General features: G+C 37.2%; 1 protein-coding gene across 1 annotated transcript in view; it reads left to right on the top strand.

Annotated features, from left to right (window-relative positions):
• The window catches only part of galt (galactose-1-phosphate uridylyltransferase), a 36,511-nt gene extending 15,043 nt beyond the window's left edge, over window positions 1–21,468 (top strand). Inside the window, exons 7-11 of the mRNA XM_082538887.1 lie at window positions 1,182–1,304; window positions 9,322–9,454; window positions 12,107–12,190; window positions 20,544–20,698; window positions 21,119–21,468. Coding sequence (XP_082395013.1) covers window positions 1,182–1,304; window positions 9,322–9,454; window positions 12,107–12,190; window positions 20,544–20,698; window positions 21,119–21,169 — 546 coding nt within the window. The 3' untranslated portion in view covers window positions 21,170–21,468. The remainder of the gene's footprint in view (window positions 1–1,181; window positions 1,305–9,321; window positions 9,455–12,106; window positions 12,191–20,543; window positions 20,699–21,118) is intronic.
• Window positions 21,469–22,118: the final 650 nt, after the last annotated feature.

A 22,118-nucleotide genomic window follows, 5' to 3' on the forward strand; every position in this document is an offset into this window, starting at 1 on the left:
AAAATATTCATGAGTCAAATGTGAGGCTGTCTGAGAGCTAAGGCTTGCCCAAAACTGGGTAATGTAACAGGGCAGTGATCCCAAGCACAGTAGAGTAGACAAAAAAAAAAAAATGCAGGTGTCGCAATGACAGAGATTTGTCATTTTTGCTAACTTTAAATTATTTTCCTGGAGTATTTTCACTATGTGTTTCCTTATAATTCACTTTCTTATTTACTTCCTTACTCACTAGAGAGTTTATTCACATACGTCTTAAACCTTAGAGCTCCAATTCTTGATTGGTAGTTGTCGACAAATTAAGCAAAAAGCCCAACAAATGTCAATAGATTATAATTATAAGCATTTGGCACCATATTTGAAACACAGCCTTGGTCCATTTGATTAGTTGCGTGTGATGAGCTTAGACAGTAGCAGAACAGCAGATTTCTAATGTGTAACAACTGTTTCAACTGCAGTAGATAATTTTGAGCCCATGTGCAATAGGATCTTATGACTTGCAAGTAATTCTTTTCCAACAGAAACTTTCTAGACCCACTGAGTGCCTCAGATGAAGACCCAGGTGTCGGCCAGATTTCATTAAGAATAGACAAGAACTTTATTGGAGGCAGAGAGAAGGGTGTCACAATAGTCCAAATCTATTTTTGTGAACCAAACCGGGTTCACAAAAGGTTCTGACTGGGGAGCACATCGAGAAAATACATTCTCAGGGCCAGTCAGTGCTTTTCACATTGATAAAGTACCTGTCTTAATTAAGTTTTAGTGTATGGGAACTGATTTTTACTTTGTATTGAAATAAATGAAAGCCTGTGGCTGCAGGGGAAAACCCATTTATCAATATGAGAAGCCTGAAAGAAAAGAAAGTGTTTTGAAAGCTTGAATTCTGCATCTGTAAAACATTTATTGATTGAGTGATATTGATAAATCACCCTATTAAATAGCAAATGTAATGTGGTCATTTGGAATCAGGGCAGTGGGGAAAAAGTGGGTAGATTCACTTAATAACCCTTTGATTATCTAAACACACTGTAGTGTAACCGCATGCGCGCGCGCGCACACACACACACACACACACACACACACACACACACACATATATTAAGTTATTCTATATTCTATGTTTTTCCATCTGTCATCTCCATCATCATCATCATGATCATAATCAGCGTTCTGCTTTCATATAGGTGTGGGCCAGCAACTTTCTTCCTAATGAGCCGGCCCTGTCAGACCGCTGTCAGAGAGCATACTATGAGAAACACGGAGAGCCAATGCTGCTGCAATATGCCAAACGGGAGGCTGAGAAAAAGGTACGGCTCACACATAAACACATTGTTTTGGTAACCTTTAAAACACGTGAACATTTTTGAAATAGTAATTTGTAATCTGTAATTTAATACATTTTAATTCACAAAATAAACAAACAAAATATATAATAATTAATTAATGATAATTAATAATGTTTCTGAATGATTAGTTACGCCATCAGTTGTTTATTCAATAATTACATTTGGGTAATTTAAAATAATTATATTATTTATTGTATATGGAATTATAACAGCAAGACTTTCTTTTGCCGTGTGTCTAAAACTGTTGGACACAGAGATGGATGAAGGTGTACTGTGGTATCTGTGCCATGGCAGGACCCCATTTTAATACAGTATGCACCCTTTAAGCAAAATTTTCCATTGTCCAGTTTTAAGGTTGTGGATGAGTAGATTTTAAGCATGGTTTGTTAAATCCTACACTGTAGTTTTGGTGCATAAACCGAACTCATTCCATTGTGTAATTTTGTAATTATCTTTTAAGAGAAGTTTAATTACCTGTCAAGTTCCTATTTAATAACAGTAGCTATTATAAAGTGTTCCCAAAGCTTGTATTTTACTCTTCCTGTGAGGTCAGGTTATTATCAGATTCAAAATTTCTAAAGTCATGAATTATGGAAAGTGTATCCAGTGTATTATCCAGAAATTGATGTCTAATGTGTGCTCCACAAGGAGACATACAAGAGATGTGGTCTCCCAGGTCAAATATGCAACTCAAACCATAATACATGATTCCGAAGGCCTGTTTAATCAAATGATTTTCTTAATATATTACTTCAGTTATTTTTTTGATATAATGTTGATGGAAATTCCTCTGCCGTAGTGTTTTTCTCACCATGACTGCTCTCTTTATCTGTCTACTTTACTACACTTTTCTGCCATGCTGCTCTTTTCCTCTCTCTTACTTATACCTCACCATTCTCTTTTGATTTCCCATCCACATCATCTGCCTGTCTCTTGGTCAGTGAAGCGTGTGATTGGACAGCAGAGATGCTCATTAACATAATGCTGCAGCATCAATCTTCAACCTGCCAGAAGAACAGGAAAACTCAGTGTGGGTGTATTTGAGTGATCTTTCAGTCATGTGTACAGCATCAGCAGCAGTAACCACTGAAGACAGCACTGAGTACATTTAGCAGGTTGGCAAATGTCTTATTAGTGAGCATACACTTAGCAGAAACCCAGAACGAATTGGGAGTGAATTTTTACATCTCTATCTGAAACCATGGAGAACTGGCTTACTTATGCCACTTTTAATATACTTAACCTCAGGTTATATTCACAGCTAAAACCCTTTTTTTGTAAACCTGCTTCACTTTTGTTTATCCACCCATAAGCTACCCAAATACCGTATTTTTTGGACCATAAGGCACACCGGATTATAAGGTGCATTAAACGGAAAAAAAATCAGATTAAATTTTACTCAACTCATTCTTCTTGCTTCCTCCACTTCCGTACCATTGATTAATCAATGTTGAATTCTCTCGCAGCTCCTCCATTCCTGTGTTGTTGCAGTATATTAATGACTAACCTTGTATTGTGGATTAATTATCTCAATTCTCCTGACTGAAGTTTGGTCTGTTTACAGCATTGGGAACTTTTATCGAGTGGAAAAAAGTTAGCGTTCGTCCTCCAGCTTCACTGTTTATGTTATGCTAACATAGCTGTGTCGCTAGCAATCACGTAGCACATCATTATATACCAGCTAGCCGAACTTCAGTAACCCTACAAATGTCACTGCTGTTTACTTTCCTTTCTACATTTATGTTGGAAGTGATAGCTGAGCTGTACGTTTTAATTTTTTCAGAAATCTCTCAGTCAGAACATGCTATATAATGTTTAGGTAGAAACTAGTGAGCTAACTTCCTGCTAACTTAATTCCGTTAAATTTAATAAATTCTGTTTTCATGGATGCCTGGATGTTAAATTTAGTTGTTACACCTGGTAAAGCAGCAACGCTGATCATTTTATTAAAGATGAAAGAATTTAGACAGTGTTTAACTCTGAGTGATGCCGCAGTGTTCGTTTGACTTTGGGACCTGAAGTTGACGGAGTTTTGGACCCAGATTACTCCACGAGGCTCCTGACTACGGTAGCCGTAATGCTCTGACAATCCATTAAGCGGTGCAGCTTCGTAGCTTACCAAAGTCATACTAAAACATTTCTTGACAGATTTTTGAGCGCCGTGTACCACATAAAATCGGTTCGAGGTCAGTAAGCACAACCAGAATTCATACATAAGGCACACCGGATTATAAGGCGCACTGTTGATTTTTGACAAAATTAAGGGATTTTAAGTGCGCCTTATAGTGCGGAAAATACAGTATGCTACCAGTTGATCTTGTTGTAATGATATTACCTAGCTGTGCCTTCAGTTTTAGACTTCCACCTGTAAGATGTTCTTGTAGTTTGATGTAAATTTACTGGGGCAACTATTCCCAATTAAAGTAATGATATCACATTACTAATATCACAAACTATATTTTCTACCAAGATGACAAGAATGACTACATTTTCATGTCTACATTAAACCTGATATTAAAACCTACAGACAATAAAGTCAGAATTCTGACTTTTTTCATAATTCTGAGAAAGAAGACAGAAAATCAGGACTTTCTAAATAAATGTCTTTCTTTGGTTAATTCCTGCCTGCATCCTGTGTAAGGATCTTGGGCCCTCTTCATCACATTTCTCACACTATGTATAACCTACACACCATGACAGTTAATTGCCTTGACTTCACTTTTTTCTATATATTAAAGAGGGGAAGCGCACAACAATAAATATACAACATTATTAAATAGTGATGATCATGGTAGTTAGTTTTTGTTTTTGTTTTTTTTGTTTTTTTTTTTTACCAGAGAGTAGCCAGAGTAGCTCTTCCTTTTAAAAAGCAATGTTTGGGCAAAGTCAGACTGATGAGCACCACCTGCATACTTAATGTAAAGGCCTTGAAAGACTGATACCAATCATTTTATATAAATATTTGCAAGAAAGGAAATCATTTTTTATCCATAATGTTGAACTTTTTTATTTTACTTTTTAGTTAGGATGATTCATCAGTTAACATTTATGAACACACACATACACACGTGCACATGCACGCATAGACTCAAATAAGCCTTTTAAATATAAAAAGACCCTTAACTTCTTTTCTGTTAGTTGCTAAAGTTTCACTTTTGGTTTGTAAACTGTTCATTTTCCTGCTCATTTACCGTAAATTGTGGTCATTATTATTTTGATTAGATATTAAAAATGCAGCTGAAAATCACATACAACTAGACAGTGATATTTTTCTACTTGTAGCCTACTCTTGAATTGAAAGCGTTTTTGGTTTTTTTGTAGTTGTTTTTTTTTTTATGCCAAAAAAGTATTTCAAGTTTAAGAATGGGTGAAGAGCGTTTCAGATTAACTGCAAGGAGTAAAGTAAGACGAAGGCAGAGAAGCAAGTAGATGGAACGAGAGACAGAAAGAACAAAAGAAGCTTGCAGGAGTCGAGTGGAGATAGAGAGAGAGAGAGAGGAGTGAAGGCACAAACAGAGATGCAAAGTCACAAAGAGAGAAAGACATGCAGGTGAGAGGAAAAAAGAAAAAATCAGACAGCCTCTGATTCATTCAGGGAATGAGCTGACCTGTTCTACTGGGAGTGTGTGTCTGTGTGTGAGGGAGATAGAGAGGATAGCATTAAGGCTTTGAGAAGAGCAGAGTAGACACTTGAATCTCCTAGACAGGTACTCATGGGGACTGACCTTTATAAAATCAGTGTGAAAGTAGAAGTGTGTGTGTGCAAAAAAGCCTTGTCGTCTTCTAACGTCTCTCTCCTTCTCTCCCTCTCGCTGGCTCCTTGCTCCTGTCTCTCTGACCTCGTGGTTAGGACCTTAAATTGGCACACTGCCGTGTTTAGAGGTCTCTGAATTGGTCTTCGGCTCCCAGGTGACACTCTTGACTTTGAAACAAAAACTTTCTAAGCTAATTGAGTAAAACTCCTTGGGATTTGCTGTCCGTGAAGTGTCTGTTTTACGCCACCCTTCGCTTCCTCTCTGTCATTTAATAGCACCTCCTCTTCAATCTTTCCTCACCATTCTGGCTCTCAGTTTTCCATCTTCATTGTGTTTCTCTGTAATTCTGTTGAAAGTACTGAAGACAAAAGAACTTGAGTAGGCTTGAGGATAAAGAATAAAAAAACTGAGTGTTAATAGAACAAAAATAGAAGAAACTATGTAGATATATGTAGCGTAAGTGCTTTTAGGTTAAAAAAAATTTTTACCGTTAAAAGCATAAAATGTGAGTCATGGTGATTTGATTAAATAATTTGCATTAAAATATTATACAGTTTTCTTTACAGTGTTGCGCTACATTATCCCTTTTAAAAGATAAATAAATAAAGCGTATGTGGTGAAACAGAAGCCATGGTCTCTGTGGTATTACTCCAGGCACTAAGTAGAATTCTATACAGCAAATTCACTTGATTAGGAGAACTGAACATTTTGTGATTCTGTTAGATTACTTTGTGTTTTCCCCCCACAGTTATTTAACAGCACATTATTCCCTGTAGATCCATTAATTATGCACTAATGCCTTTCTGGGCAAGCTTGTTCAAACCTGTGGAAGAATTATAGCTCCGACTCTTATCTGGCTAGAAGTGTGATTACTGATAATTAGGTTTATAGTAGTATTGCACAACAACTCTAGTTCTGGGGTTAGAAACACAGTGATGGGAAATGACAGAATGAGTCACAATACATTATTTTCTGCTGGTGTGGGGGATGTCTTGAATACCTGGAGGAAATCCAGGGTCCAAAATTCGGCAATCACCGCACAGAAGGTGCAACAAGGGTGAACAACATGCTGGTAGAAACATGTTCAGTATTTAAACCTTTGAACTATTGTTAATTGTTTTCTGTTAGTCTAACTCCCTTTGCTCAGGTTGGATTGTAGGTATGTTGCTAGACTCTGATAAGTTATGATTTCTGATGTGCAAATGGTTGCAAATAAAAAGAGTGAAGGAAATCAAAAATCAGGCAAACTAGGTGTACACTGAATAATTAAAGCACCTTTCAAAAACAGAATTTGCACAGTGCTTTCAGAGGCAAGTACAAGTAGAAATTTGAAAAGAAAGCCAGAGGTTATGGCCAGAAATAAAACTGTAAAATTAAACTTAGGTTAAGAGACAGAAAAACACTGCATACAAAATACACAAGACAGTCAAAAAAGATACACAAATAACAACAAAATAAAGAACAAGAAAGAGAGCGCAAACATCACATAAAAGCAAGTTTATGAAAATGTGTTTTTTGGAATTAATTTGAGACAAGTCACAGATTTTCCAAGACTTATATACTCAGGTGGGTTATTCAAAAGGATATTCTAAGCCTTGACTTTGGAAACACCAGGAGGGCAGCACTTGAGGATCTAAGGCTGTAAGATGGCTGATATTGGGGTAACACATCTGCTATGTAGCCTGGAGCCAGATCAAAACATGCTTTAAAAGTGATAAGTAAAATTTAAAAACAATCTCAAAATTACAAGAAGCCAGTATAGAGAAGATATGTGTATTTATTTCCTTTGACAATGCATTGTGTTGAGTTGTTGATCTGTGTATTATTTTATTCTTGTCTCTTACAAACCTTATGATTATACACAGCACACTATAAAATCATTTTAGTACCATTTTGAGAGATGTGATTCACTGAGTGCTCCATTCAGCATTATCAATTTAACACAAACTTTACTTTTGCAGTTAGGCTCTGGTAAATCCTTTCTTCTATCAGTGATCCTTGGATTGTTTCTGCTCGTTGACTTGAATTCAACTTGTTCTTTTTAGGCAAGCGAAATCACACATCATACAAGCCTGTGTGCAGTGTGTCAATTAGGTGCTATGGATGATGGAAACCAAGAAGTGCAGTTGTATAGCTGATGATTTTGGCTTTCTGCCACAGTTCTTTTCAGTCTCAATACACTCACAGATCAGATTTCAGATTTCCAGCTTTTATAAATTCACTCTTCACCTGGCAGTACTAAGCAACAGACAGGCATCTTAGCTTCATATCTTTGGTTAAAGAACCCTTTGAGGTGTTAATTTATCAGGTCTGTGCTTTGATAACAATAAGCAGTGAGTTCTGTTAGGAAATACATGCAAACAAACAGAACCTGGAAGTAAAATGCAAAGAGGAAAAAACGATTGCATGTATTCTGTTGGGATTACTAGCCAAGTTGCATCAGATTCATGCTAGTGATTTAACACACACACAAGCATGTGCACACACTTATCTATTTTTGATGGATTGTAATAGCAAGGTCAGGGCTTGTTTGTGCCCATTCATCAGCTTGTTAATTCTTGGCTTCAGACACATTTTGCATATAAACAATTTATGATAATTAGGCTACTTGCTGCGAACAGCCAAACCTGACTGACTCATTATATTACCATTTTGAACCCACTTTGTTACAACATGCTCTTTTCTTTTTTTTAACTTTATGGCTCCTTTTTCTAGTGTAATAAGCTAAAGGGATCAAATTACTACTTTCAACATGTGTAGGGTAATTTTAGTTTAGCAAACATAAGTGTGAATGTTCCTGTGTAGCATCGGGTATATCTTTATGTATCATGGAAATTTTCTTTTCTCTTTTTTTTTCTGTTTGCATAATATAAGACAGCAAAACCCTATACAGGTATACAGTATCTGTATGACACATACCATAAAAGGTATAATTACAGTATACAATAATGTGGAAAGGTTTTTTTTGTTAGGAAAATGGGAAATGGGTGCGGCGCAAAACATGAAACAAATGGAGATGCACAATACAAGGCAAAAACTAAGTTTGTACAATTTAATGGGCTTGAAAAATCAACATTTGGTATGATCTCCTTTTATTATCCAACATAGCATGAACTGTCTTCATAGCTTCTTGAAGGACTATTGCCTGAAATGCAGCCCCAAACCATGACAGAGCCTCTATTGTATTTTACAGTCAGCTGCAGACTTTTACTGTTTACCTTTCTCAAATTTCAAATTTGGATTTATCACTCCATAAGACCTGTTGCCACTGATCTTTCTTGTCAGTTCTTGTGTAATTTGGCAAACCTCAATTTTTGTCTCCTTGTTTTTCTTGCTTACAAATAGCTTCTTGACAACCAATCTTCCAATGAGACCATTTCGATGAGGTATCAGTAGATGGGTCAGATGCACCTCTCAGGTCCTGTGTCAGGTCTTTGCTGCACGTTTTCCTATTTCTTAAGGAAATGACTTTCAGATACTGTTTATCTGTTGTAGGTCAATTTTGTAGCCCTGTTCCTTTTTTTGTCGTCTATTTGTTTGATTTCCTCAAAATTCTTAAGGACACACTTAACATCCTGGTGAGATATCCCAAGCTTTTTGATAACAGCTCTTTGGGAATCACCTTGTTGATATGAAAATACTATGTTATGCCTGTCAAAGTGTTATCTTTGGCTTTTTCATAAATTCAAGGAAAGCACGTGACCAAAAATACCTAAAGATACAATTAAATGTTGCTTCTTTGCTTTGTTCTCTGTTAGGTGTACACGGGACACTGTTGAGTCATCCCTTGAGTCAGGTGTCTTTTTTATGCTTGAATGATTCATAGGTTAGTGTTAGGTGTCTCAATAAATAAACACACATTCCTATGAAAATGGTCGGGTACAAGGACTGGAGTGAAAATGAATGTAAATCAGCCAATGTACAAAGAAAAGCTTTGGAAGTTATTCAGAAAGGCTGAAGAAACTATTGCTAAGGCAACTTTAAAAATATAAAAAAAAGTCTGGCTTATTAGAACTGAGATTTAAATAAAACCTTGGAGGCTAAAGACTTTTGCACAGCAGAAGTAATTTTGGTTTGTAAAAATGGTAATGTGATGACCTCATGAAGTATCTGGGAAGCCACTTTAGCTTTGTATCAGCAATTTAGACTTTATATTATTGATATGTAATACATAATTCTGCTTCTTTGCACACTTTAAAACATGTTAATGTGTATCCTCTTAGGAACGTGTTGTGGTGGAGAGTTCTGATTGGCTGGCAGTGGTTCCATATTGGGCAACTTGGCCCTATCAGACATTGTTGTTACCAAGACGACATGTCCTCCGAATCAGTGACTTGACAACAGAGGAAAGAGAGGGTAAGTGTGTGTTTTAAGACTGTCTGTGTGTAAGGATACTTACAGAGTTAGTGACTGAGAGAGTGATACGGCAATTTAGAGTTCTCTGAGGTGAAACTGTGATTGAGTGAAGAACCTGCAGCTTTGATTTCTGATATGTATCATCTTCAAAGTAGAAAAAGTATATAATTTTAGACCCTTTTACACACTTTAAGTTCAAAAAGTGTTTTCTAAGCTGTTTAAGTACTATGTAACTACAGAAGAGTATTACCTTTTAATACATTTGTCAAATCCTCCACTATGTGAAATTGTTGTAACTGATTACTTAATTTTTTGTTATTGTTTTGTTTTTGCAATTTCTTTTTGTAAAATAATGATTAACTTTATCTTTCGGTTTTCGTGTTAACACTATTCCAAATAATTAATCACTGTTAAAGTATGGTTTAGTGGTTTACATGCATTTAAGGTTAAAGACATTATAGACATTATATACTTGATTAAAATTGCAAATACATCACCTTTTCTCCAACATATACAGTAGGGCAAAAAAGTATTTAGTCAGCCACCGATTGTGCAAGTTCCCCCACTTAAAATGATGACAGAGGTCAGTAATTTGCACCAGAGGTACACTTCGACTGTGAGAGACAGAATGTGAAAAAAAAATCCATGAATTCACATGGTAGGATTTGTAAAGAATTTATTCATAAATTAGGGTGGAAAATAAGTATTTGGTCACCTCAAACAAGGAAAATCTCTGGCTCTCACAGACCTGTAACGTCTTCTGTAAGAAGCTTTTCTGTCCCCCACTCGTTACCTGTATGAATGGCACCTGTTTGAACTCATCATCTGTATAAAAGACACCTGTCCACAGCCTCAAACAGTCAGACTCCAAACGCCGCCATGGCCAAGACCAAAGAGGTTTCGAAGTACACCAGGAAAAGTATTGTAGACCTGCACCAGACTGGGAAGAGTGAATCTACAATAGGCAAGCAGCTTGGTGTGAAAAAATCAACTGTGGGAGCAATCATCAGAAAATGGAAGACATACAAGACCACTGATAATCTCCCTCGATCTGGGGCTCCATGCAAGATCTCATCCCGTGGGGTCAAAATGATCATGAGAACGGTGAGCAAAGATCCCAGAACCACACGGGGGGACCTGGTGAATGACCTGCAGAGAGCTGGGACCAAAGTAACAAAGGTCACCATCAGTAACACACTACAACGGCAGGGAATCAAATCCCGCAGTGCCAGACGTGTTCCGCTGCTGAAGCCAGTGCATGTCCAGGCCCGTCTGAAGTTTGCCAGAGAGCACATGGATGATACAGCAGAGGATTGGGAGAATGTCATGTGGTCAGATGAAACCAAAGTAGAACTTTTTGGTATAAACTCAACTCGTCGTGTTTGGAGGAAGAAGAATACTGAGTTGCATCCCAAGAACACCATACCTACTGTGAAGCATGGGGGTGGAAACATCATGCTATGGGGCTGTTTTTCTGCCAAGGGGACAGGACGACTGATCCGTGTTAAGGACAGAATGAATGGGGCCATGTATCGTGAGATTTTGAGCCAAAACCTCCTTCCATCAGTGAGAACTTTGAAGATGAAACGAGGCTGGGTCTTCCAACATGACAATGATCCAAAACACACCGCCCGGGCAACAAAGGAGTGGCTCCGTAAGAAGCATTTGAAAGTCCTGGAGTGGCCTAGCCAGTCTCCAGACCTCAACCCCATAGAAAATCTGTGGCGGGAGTTGAAAGTCCGTGTTGCTCGGCGACAGCCCCAAAACATCACTGCTCTCGAGAAGATCTGCATGGAGGAATGGGCCAAAATACCAGCTACTGTGTGTGCAAACCTGGTAAAGACCTATAGTAAATGTTTGACCTCTGTTATTGCCAACAAAGGTTATGTTACAAAGTATTGAGTTGTATTTTTGTTATTGACCAAATACTTATTTTCCACCCTGATTTACGAATAAATTCTTTACAAATCCTACCATGTGGATTCATGGATTTTTTTTTTCACATTCTGTCTCTCACAGTTGAAGTGTACCTCTGGTGCAAATTACTGACCTCTGTCATCATTTTAGGTGGGGGAACTTGCACAATCGGTGGCTGACTAAATACTTTTTTGCCCCACTGTAAGCCAATGACAGAATGTTTTTGAACTGTGTGTTACAAATATTTTAGCTCTCAAAGATAAAGATAGATAAAGATAAAATTAAAGAAGAGATCATATTTTAGATATTAGAAGTGAAACTACTGATTAATTGTGACAGATTACTTTGAATATTTTTTTATTTATCTGTCGTGTGTGTGTGTGTGTGTGTGTGTGTGTGTGTGTGTGTGTGTGTGTGTGTGTGTGTGTGTAATTGTTTGTATACTAATAATTCTGGACTTTTTTCTTTTATATTCCAGTTTCCCTCCAAAATACTGATTTTTTTATTTTTAAATTTTTCAGTTCAAAGCTTTTTTGCTTGCATTTGTTTCTCATTTCACATTTAAAGTTTTTTTTTTTTCACTCTTACACCCTTGCTTCAGCTTCCCTTCCTCATGTAGTTAATTTTTAACTATGCGCACAGGTATAAAAGTATATGTAAATGTGTTCATGCTCCCTATTTCCCACACTATTTGCCTTTAGTCATTATATCTATGTCTGTGTTACTGTTTGTCAGGTCTGGCTGCCATTATGAAGCGACTACTGACCAAATATGACAATCTGTTCGAAGTCTCTTTTCCATACTCCATGGGCTGGCATGGTAAGACAAAAAGTGGCATGGTCGGGGGGGGAATTAAAAAGAAACAGTCATATTTTTATGATATTTTAAGAGAGTGAAAGAAATATGAGAGACAGGTGGCAGAAAACTTTCAAGATACTTTTAGTTTAAATAAATAGATGGATGTATCACATGTAGACTACTACAAAATATTGTAATATATCCATATAATAATATAAAATGACACAGATTGTATATCTTTTCTTCTGTGAACTGTCACAGTGGATTTTAAATCAGTCAATCAAGGTGTGATTGAAGTGCAGACTCTCAGTTTTAAATCAAGAGGTTTACTAAACGTATTGCCTTAACTGTTCAGCAATTATAGCCATTTTTATACAATGCCTCATTTTCAAAATTAACTGAACAAACTAACAATTTTAAATATTAGGAGGTTTTCACTACTTTGCATTCAGTTACTGCCTGACATCTAGAACCCCAAATTATACATTTTCTCCTTTGAGATGCTTTGCTAGGCCTTTACTGCAATCACTTGGCTTTTGCTTTGTCCATCTCTAGTTCTTTGGTTTTGTCTTTAGCAACTGAAGTGCATGCTCTATTGGTTGAGATCAGGTGAGTGACTTGGCCATTGAAGGATGTCCAATTCCTTTTCCTTGAGAACCTCTTTGTTCGCTTTTGCACTGTGCTTTGGGTCATTATCAGTTTATACTGTAAAGTTCCATCTAATCAATTTTGCATGATTTGACTGAATCTGAGTGATCAGCTAGTGCAGTTATTATAGAATAATCTATAAAAATGTGTGTTTTCAAGTGTTTTCATAGTCAGTATTTAAATGATTTCTCATACCACACCAAATTGGCACCAATGAGAAGTCATATGGAAGGAGGGTGATTAAAATTCTGTCACACCTTATGTTTTTGACAGCCCCGCAGATTTTTAATACTGAAAATCCACCCCACTTTGACCTCATATGCATTATATTTTCTGCAACACAAGATTAAAGATGCCACTTCTTGCCTTTTTCCTTACATCCTCTGGTTTTTCTTTGAGCTTTCAATTGCTTTTCTCCACCTCTTGTTATATTTAATTATTTGTGCCACCCTTTCTCCATTAAGTCAACGTTCACCCTGTGACATGCTTTTTAATAATGGCAGATCGGCATAATTAACATGCAGAGGACTTCTCATCCCCAGTCTTCCACCTATCTCCTTGATCGGTCTTTTCTCCCCAACATAATTTTGCAAAGGCACTTCATCATACACAACACAAAATGAACATATGAATATTGATCAGCTCGTCCAATGTCACTGGAAAGATATATGTTCGTTAAGGTGCAACACACGTTTTCTGATGTTTAGATAGCTCTTGCTGCAATTGCATCATCTCTGCCGTAATAAATTGGTTGATAAAGTCTCAGCTTTGACATCAGCCACTTACTGTGTTACCACTTTAGTGTGCACTCAGACACATTGAAATATTTACATTTTTAAAACTTCTACAAAAGATACAACCTTTTTGTCTCTTATGTAAAACAGGAGATCTTAGGCTACGTTCACACTGCAGGTCTTAATGCTTAATTCCGATTTTTTGATCAAATCCATTTTTTTTGTCTGCTCATTCACACTACAAATAAATTGTGACAGCAAACGCGCTCTAGTGTGAACCCTCAAAGCGGCCCGCATGCGCAAAAGAAGACATCACACACAACGCGCTCTGTTTAGACCCAGACCAAACAGTATTATTTGACTGTTTCAGACTTTACGTTTCCCAATTTTGCCTTAAGTTATAAAGTTATTTTGTTATTTACATATGGAGTAATAATGATCCTTATTGCTGTTTTAGAGAGGAGCCATGCTTCAAAGGATGCAGATTTCTGTCAGAATCTGCAGATTATACAGTACAAATAAAATGTTCCTCTACACCGGATGGCCAGGAAGCGTTAACGATGTCTTCTCGGGCGCTTCTCCGGCGCTGATAATTGGTGTCTGTTTTGTGTCAGTGACGTAAAAGACGGATTTAATGCGACATGACCGTTCAAACAGCAGACACTTTCTAAAACATCAGATATGTATCGGATTCAGTACCACATATGAAAGTGACCCAGATCGGACTTGAAAATGTCGGATTTGTGCTGTTCACACTGTCATACCATAATTGGATATGGGTCGAAGTGTTCTCTTTGGATTAATTGTGCATCTAGGGCTGCAGTTTTAATCTTAATCATGATTTTGGCTTCTTACAATTAAATGACGATGATCGAGTGATGTTTAAATTGCCCACTCCACCAACAGAACATGAAGCAAAAGCAAATAAAGTGTCCTCTAAATATTCACTGCCTGAATATTTCCCTGAGTATACCAGCCAGTTTTTTTCTGTGCCATGCAGCTTGAAGTTTCCTGCACCAGTCTAGAAAAGTAACAATACATTAAAAAGAAAAAGATGTACAACAAAGTTCAAATGTCTGCCACAGCAGAAGTTTAAGAACTTTCCCTTGAAGTGGATCAACATCCATTATTTATAAGTGCTTTGGATTGAGCAAAAGTGATGTTAACCAAGAGCGAATCATATGCAAAGAGTTCACTGCAAAGTTACACAACTGCCTGGAAACACAAATGACAAAACTACAGTATAACTAATGCTTGAAGGCCAAGAAAAGCAAAGCAGCTGCTGCTAATATAAATTGTCCAGCATTAACAATCCATCCAAATCAAAAAGATCCACTGAAGATGTGAAAATAGTGTTCTGTTTACAGATGCAATGAACAAATTCTGTCAGTAAAATCAATGAATAGTCATGACAAATAATCATGATCTCAATATTGATCAAAAATAATCACGACAATCCTTGACTAAGCAACCCTTGTGTCAGCTATAACGTTTGGCAGAGGAGGGATGCTATTTTGTTTGGGTTTTTTGTTTTTTTTTATGTTCTGGGTTGGGCTGTGCTCCTAAATTCCAGTGAAGGTAAATCTCTAAACTTTAGTTTACAATTTTAGACAATTCTGTGCTTCCAAATTTGGATGAAACATGGTTGAATGTCTTTGGTGAGAAAGAACTTTGCTGGCTTACAAAGAGCCCTGACCTTAACCACACAGAACACCTTTGGGATAAATTGGAACAGAGATTGTTGTTGGACGGTAGGATCTCGCTTGCAGTGACTGACCTCATCAGTTGTTTTCCTGGATGAATGGGCAAAGATTCCCATAAACATACTCTAAAATATTGTGTAATTCCTTCCCAAAAGAGTGGAAGCAGTCAAATCAATAGACTTAGAATGAGATATCATAAAAGCCCCTTTAGGTGTAGGAGGCCCATTACTTATTTATTTATTTTTTCATCCATGTAATGTCTTTATAGCATTTTTTGCTGAAAAAAAGAAAAAAAATGCGTGAAGTCAGAAAAGGTATTTGAATTTACATTTCAGGTTGAACCGATCAAGTCATATCCTCTGAGGAAAGCTGAATTTGTTGTTGAGTTACAAGTCATTGCGAATTGAATATATGACAGTGGTTTGGCATGGAACTGAAGACACGTTTTGCCTTTGTGATGAAATAAATTTACATATTTATAAAATGCTGCAGGTGGCTCTTCTAAATGTTTTGCTGCTCTTTTGTATTTTCAGTTTAACAAATGTTTATTTGCCGTCATGTATTTCAATGCTGCGCCCATTTTTCTTGTACCTCCCCGTAATTTATAACTCATAAGGGAAATGAAAGAACAGCAAAGTGAAAAAGCAAATAAACTTGTGGGAACTGTAGAAAAATATCACTTTTGCAATTTATATTGGATATCAAATATCAGCCCAAAATAAGTTTTCTGAGGTGAAGAAGCAACTTGTACACAAAAGCAAGATTTCAAACTTTATCCAGAAAGTTCTCTGCTTTTTACAGAGGTGCTTCGTGAATATACTGGCTGATAGTAACCTGTGCTTTAGAAAGTAAAGGAAATACATTACATACTGTGAGTCAAGCCACAGAAATGTCCTTGCATTGTGTTCAAGCTGGGGCAGAGGTTAGCAGAGTGCAGTGATGCGATGAGGTGATGAATGGCAGAAAGGACTGTAGTGCTATCATGGCTGAGTGGACAGAGTGATCCTTGTATAAGCTAAAGGTTGTTGGTTCAATCCTTGCAGCACCTGTGCCCTGTGAGTTGTTTTACTGAAAGGAAATCTCACTGCTCACTGACTGTATGTAAGAAGGCAAAATCAATATTTTATTAATGATGACCAAAACTACTGTATTCCCATCAGTCTCATCTGGTCTTTGCATTTAGTAAGTAACCAAGTAACACATTAAATTAATACTGAGACACAGTACCTGTCAGACATCAGTTTTCCTTTCTCAATACATGAAATTATAAAGTTAGCATTGTCCTTGTGAGCATATCAGTATGCTAAATTTATCATTTAGCTTAAAGGTCAACTCTACTGCTATTTGGTCTGTTGTAATTCCCCATTTTTTTAATTTTTGTTGTGACTTGTGTCTTCTTCCATTAGCATCCTCAGACCAGGGAAGGGTTTGATAGCAATCTGACTGGAAATAATAAACACAAGGTTAAAATGTATTATTTTGATTAGTCAAGAAAGAATTCAGAAATCTGTTATGTTCCAGAGAGCCAGTTTTTGGTCCATAAATATCTCTTGACAGATCAGTTTCAGAAAATGAAATCCTGTATTTTTAAGACCTACCACCTGAGTTGTCATGCTATCATTTTTTTCTAAAGGAGGTCACTAGGAACAAGGCAGCCCACATGAAAGATAGTTTTAAAAGGCGAGATGAAACACTCCCACCCAAACTGCAGTGTGGTGAAAAGGACAGAGGGCACCAGAGGACACAGTCATCGAATCACTTTCTTCTTTTTATTTTATTTGATATCAAATCTTTGAAGCACTCTAAAGTTGCCTATGGTGAAAGATCCCACAGATCTTGTGTTAAGTTTTGACTTTAATCTTCTAGTCTGTTTCATTTCTTAGAGTCTAAAAGACTCAGGTCAAGTTAAAGCAATGTGTTGAAGGTTGTAAGCAGGGACTCAGTAGCTGCACCTTTATTTTTTAGCAAACAGAATGACTTTGATACATTGGAGAGTTGTCTCAGTTTAACAATTAAGACACAGTATTTCAAAATTAGGCCTTTAAATATTAGAATATTAAGCTAATACATATTTTGTTCGGTTTTGTAGTGTGCACTTAGCCAAAAACCTATAGCCAGGTTTTTATTTACATATTCTGTACTTGCAGACAATTAGGGGATTAAATGCCTGCCTGTTTCCTGCTATGTTTTGTATCTCTTGAAAGATTTCAGAGAGTTATGAATGCTTTATCAACATGGTGCATTGTACTTTTTTCCACATGGCATTCACATCAGCATACTTTTAACTTTTGTTCTATGCAAAATTGCTTCAGTTTACACATATTTAAAATAGACAGCTCATTTCAGATCAATGACATTTCAATTGAATTTAAACCTGGACTTTCCCCCCCCCCCCTTACCCTCAATTTTTTATGTTTGTGCAGTTCTTTGGTGGATTATTTTAAGCATTATATGATTTTAAACATATAGTTAAATCACTGACCCCAAGCTTTCTAGTCCCGTAGGCAACAACTTTACTTTAAACTTTGTTTACTTTAAACACACTGACCTCTCACTCTATATATACAGCACATAGCTTACAGTATATCAGTTTATAGCTGTTTCTTTATTTTAGTTAATTTGGCAGAAGTCAGCTCTTATTATTTAGTGCTGGGCTTATTAGTGTCAGAGTGGTGACACAGAAAGATGGAGGACTGGGTGGATTCTGTTTGATTCACCTGGGAAATAATACATTATATTAAACTACCTTTCTGTTCCTTCAGGAGGCTTGCAGAGAGATGTGCAGCGCATCACAGACAATATTACCAGGCTGAGTAAAGGACTTGAACACAGATTGAGGCAGACACAGTATGCAGGGTAACAGTGATGTATGGTAGTCGTAAAACATCTGTCAGATATATAGTGTTATTGCTTGTCTTTGAAAATTACACTGCTAACTGTTCTGATTTGTGGCCCCATATCCAGGAATATCTGTAACTTTCTTAACTGTGAAATAATGCACCCAGTAATATACTGAAACGCATGCCAGCAGAGCAAACACACCCAAAGACGATTTAAAACTAGGTAATTGTCTTCTAATAGGAACATCTGTCTCTATTCATTCTTTATCTGACTGCTTCAGGCTTTTCTTTGTTCCTCCTTTTTTTTCTCCCCCATCCATTAGTTTTCTTTATGTCGCCCTCCTGTCATCTGTATCTGTGTCTGATCAGACCCCGTTGTCAGGAAACTCACTCAAAAGGAGAAGCTTTCCTTGCGAATACAATGTCCCAAGGGATATTTCATACTTCTTTTGCAAAGATATGTGCCACTGCATTTTTTTCTTCCCTGATCACTTAATTAGCTTGCAGTAAGATACAAAAAATTATTTAAATGCTTCACTCATAAATCAGTGAGTATGTATTGTTGGTCTTGGCACTTAGGGGATTTAGAGACTCGATGTAATAACCCAAATGTTTTTGGAATTTTCTGCAAGTTTTATGAATTTACATATGCGGATGGTAGCAAATTAAAGGCAAAAGGCAGAATTAAATGGCAGACAAACATGATGAGTGCAAATGATTGAATGATCATGAAAGTTATGGTAATTACAGGCTATTGCTTTTGTGAGTCACCAGATCTCAAGCCAGCTGAACAGCAACAGGAGGCACATTTGCACACTTTTTTCTTTAAATCAGAAAGCATGTCCTCACAAAAGCCCAAGTTGGAGGGAAGTTTTTGTTTCTGTTACACTACATCATGGGTTATTCTTTAATTTACCATGTTAGTTAACTGATTGTTAAGCTTGTTGTGAGCTGGCTGTGCATATTTTTACCTTTTAGTGTTCTTGATTGTGCTCTTGTCAATTTGTGAGTGTGCTTGTGTATTTATTTGTTTCGTAGTTTCACAGGCACACTGAGGAAATAAATAATACGGTACACATGATCCACTGGTGGTCTGTTTCAGAAACTCATGATCTCCTGGGATTTTTCCACACAACCATCTCTAGAGGTTACAGAGAATGGTATGAAATAGAGAAAATATCTAAACAAAAACGCCAAATGAAATGACCAAACTGGCTGCTCATCCGGTCGGCTAAGAACAGAACACTAATGCTACATTTTGCACAGGCTCATTAAATTAGATGGTGGGAAATTGGAAAAATGGTCACTGGTCAAATGAGTCTCGATTTTTGCTGCACCATTTGTATATTAGGGTCTTAGGAATTTGGTATGAACAACATGAAAGCATAGATCCACCCATCTTGTATCAATTGTTCAGGCTGTTGGTGTTGATAGACTGCTTTCAATAACACATCATGTCACAAAGCTCATCGTTACTGGTTTTTATGACAACAACAATGAGTTCAGTGTACTCACATGGCCTCCACAGTCACCAAATCTGAAACCAATGCAGTACTTTTGGTACGTCCTGGACTCAGACATTCACATAACGGACCAAAATACTTGAGGATCGTGTGGAATCAGTGCCACAGAGGCAGTCCTGAAGGGAGGGGGTCCAACCCCTACTAACAAGTTGTACATAACAAAGAGGCCAGTGAATGTATTTTAACATGCAGTGTCATACTGTCCTTTGAAAATTACAGTTCTTAGACTTGAAACATGGTGTCTTAACATGAAAATATGAAGGAGCAGGCATTCATGACTCTTCCACCAAGCCCTTGATGTGATATGTCAGATATATTTTTCATGGCTGCTTAGCATAGGCATCCTTTTTGTACTTTGATTTGCCTTCTTGATTTTCCATGCCACTGCTAGACCAGACTGGCTCTCACAGAAACGAGCATAAACAATTTCACCACAACAGACCAACAGTTTAACATTATATTGTCACTGAAAACTCAGCTCCCATTTGTAGCTTTTATTCTTATTCTTCAGATTGATCCTACACAAGGTTCTTCAGGATCTGTGGACCTATCAATATGAAAGCATCAGTATGCATATATAGAAAGTCTCGGGTCTCTAGGGTTGTGGAAAAAGTTGAACATTATCAACCTTAATCTTTCTGAATAATCTGTAGTCTCAATCTGTAGCAGGGGTGTGGTCTCTGGCTCCGCTGCTGTGGAGGGGTGGTGCAGTGGGCTCGAGGGTCAGTGCCACTGTGGTTGGCAGGGCAGCTGCTGCCACTCTGTAATCAGTTTTTCCCTATTTCAGTGATGCAGGGGCTCGAGAGGGGAGCTGAGTCTGGAGTGGAGAAGCAGCTGAAAAGCTGAGCTCCCACCTGAGGCTGCGCGGGGTCCATTCATTTCACACAATGCAACTCAAGATTCTCTTCTGTCTTCTTTTTTTCCAGGAGCGCCTACTGGCCCATATTTAAAAGAAGATAACTCCCATTGGCAGCTTCATGCTCACTACTACCCACCTCTGCTGCGTTCAGCAACAGTTAAGAAGTTTATGGTGGGTTATGAGATGCTTGCCCAGGAGCAAAGAGATCTCACCCCTGAACAGGTGATACATTTATGCACATGCGTTCATACCGAGCAGAGAACATGAACTTTTGATTTTTCTCATCTCCATTGAGCTTATCCAGACTACAGTCAAATGTCATAGTAACTATTTTTTACTCAAAGCTTCCTATAGTGAGTAACTACTGCAAGGAGAAGCTCAGCATCATAAACTGAATGATATTCAATTAAAAGTCAAAGTTGTGACTGCTAATATGGGACTGACACCTTAATTTTTGATTTACAAATGTTTACAAATATTAATTTTGGAGATAAAAAGCTAATGTCTTTAAATCAAAAGAAGAAAAAACATGAGTACAGGATTCCACTGATTCATGCTGTTGCTTTGAAAATGCATAGAACTCCATAAAATCACATAAAAACTATGTCAAACTGCATAATAACTTTGTGTTTGTTGCCCTAGGCTGCCGAGAAGCTAAGAAACCTGCCAGAAGAGCACTATAAAACCAGATAGATCCATGAAAACCAGAGCAAGAAAGGCACTGAATTGTAACAAACTGTGTGAAGGTTGGAAGAGGTGTATTTAAAAGATTTGTTATTTAAAAAAAACAAAAGGCATTTGCAAGAGACAAAAACCCCGTCTCAGAGTTACATGTTTAAGTACCATTTCCGACACAGGGCCGAAAGCTTTTTCTACATGCACCGATCAAAGGAATATGTGAATATTTTCTATTTTCAGTACATATGCACAAAATTTGGTACTGGATTTCTGACTGTAATAAAGGACTTTAAATAAAATGTGTGTGAAACCTCTCCAAACAGTATTCTCCCCTTCCTCACATCCCTTCTGTTAAATACTTACAAACATTTGTTTGGTTATTTTGGAAAGTGTTCAGCCACAAAGGCATTTCCAATATAACCAAACACAGTGTTTTGTTAGTAGTATTGAAAAACTGGGCTAGGTCTAAGACTGTGCTACTCTTATTTTCATTATAATTATTATTTTTATTTTTTCAAATCATAACGTCTTAACATTCAACACTGAAAAGTTATCCTTTTTTCTGATACTAAATCTATGGTCAGTGGTGATGTGGGACAAATTTCCATTGAGCTATTAGAGGACTCATGAAATAAAATGTTCTACCTGCTACTGAATGAAACACAACAGTAAGTACTGTACTCTTCACATGTTAAATGAGGTGTGCTCTCACTATGATAACAGTAGATGGTACTGTTGTTTAAAAAGTAAGGGGGGTGATTTGGTTTAGGCTGAGACTTTGACAAGGCTTTAGTTAAAAACCATTACCTTCCCAGTCTCTTTTTCTGGTTTTGATGTAGCCAAAACCTTTACAGTAGTGAACATTGCCATTCTCCTTAGAGAATTTATCAACAGTGAGTATGACTTTGCTAAAGTCCTTCTTTGATCCCGTTTTATTATTAATGATTGATTGAAAATGGGGGCT

Source organism: Aulonocara stuartgranti (assembly GCF_965226115.1).
Source record: "Aulonocara stuartgranti genome assembly, chromosome: 7".
Taxonomy (NCBI): Eukaryota; Metazoa; Chordata; class Actinopteri; order Cichliformes; family Cichlidae; genus Aulonocara; species Aulonocara stuartgranti.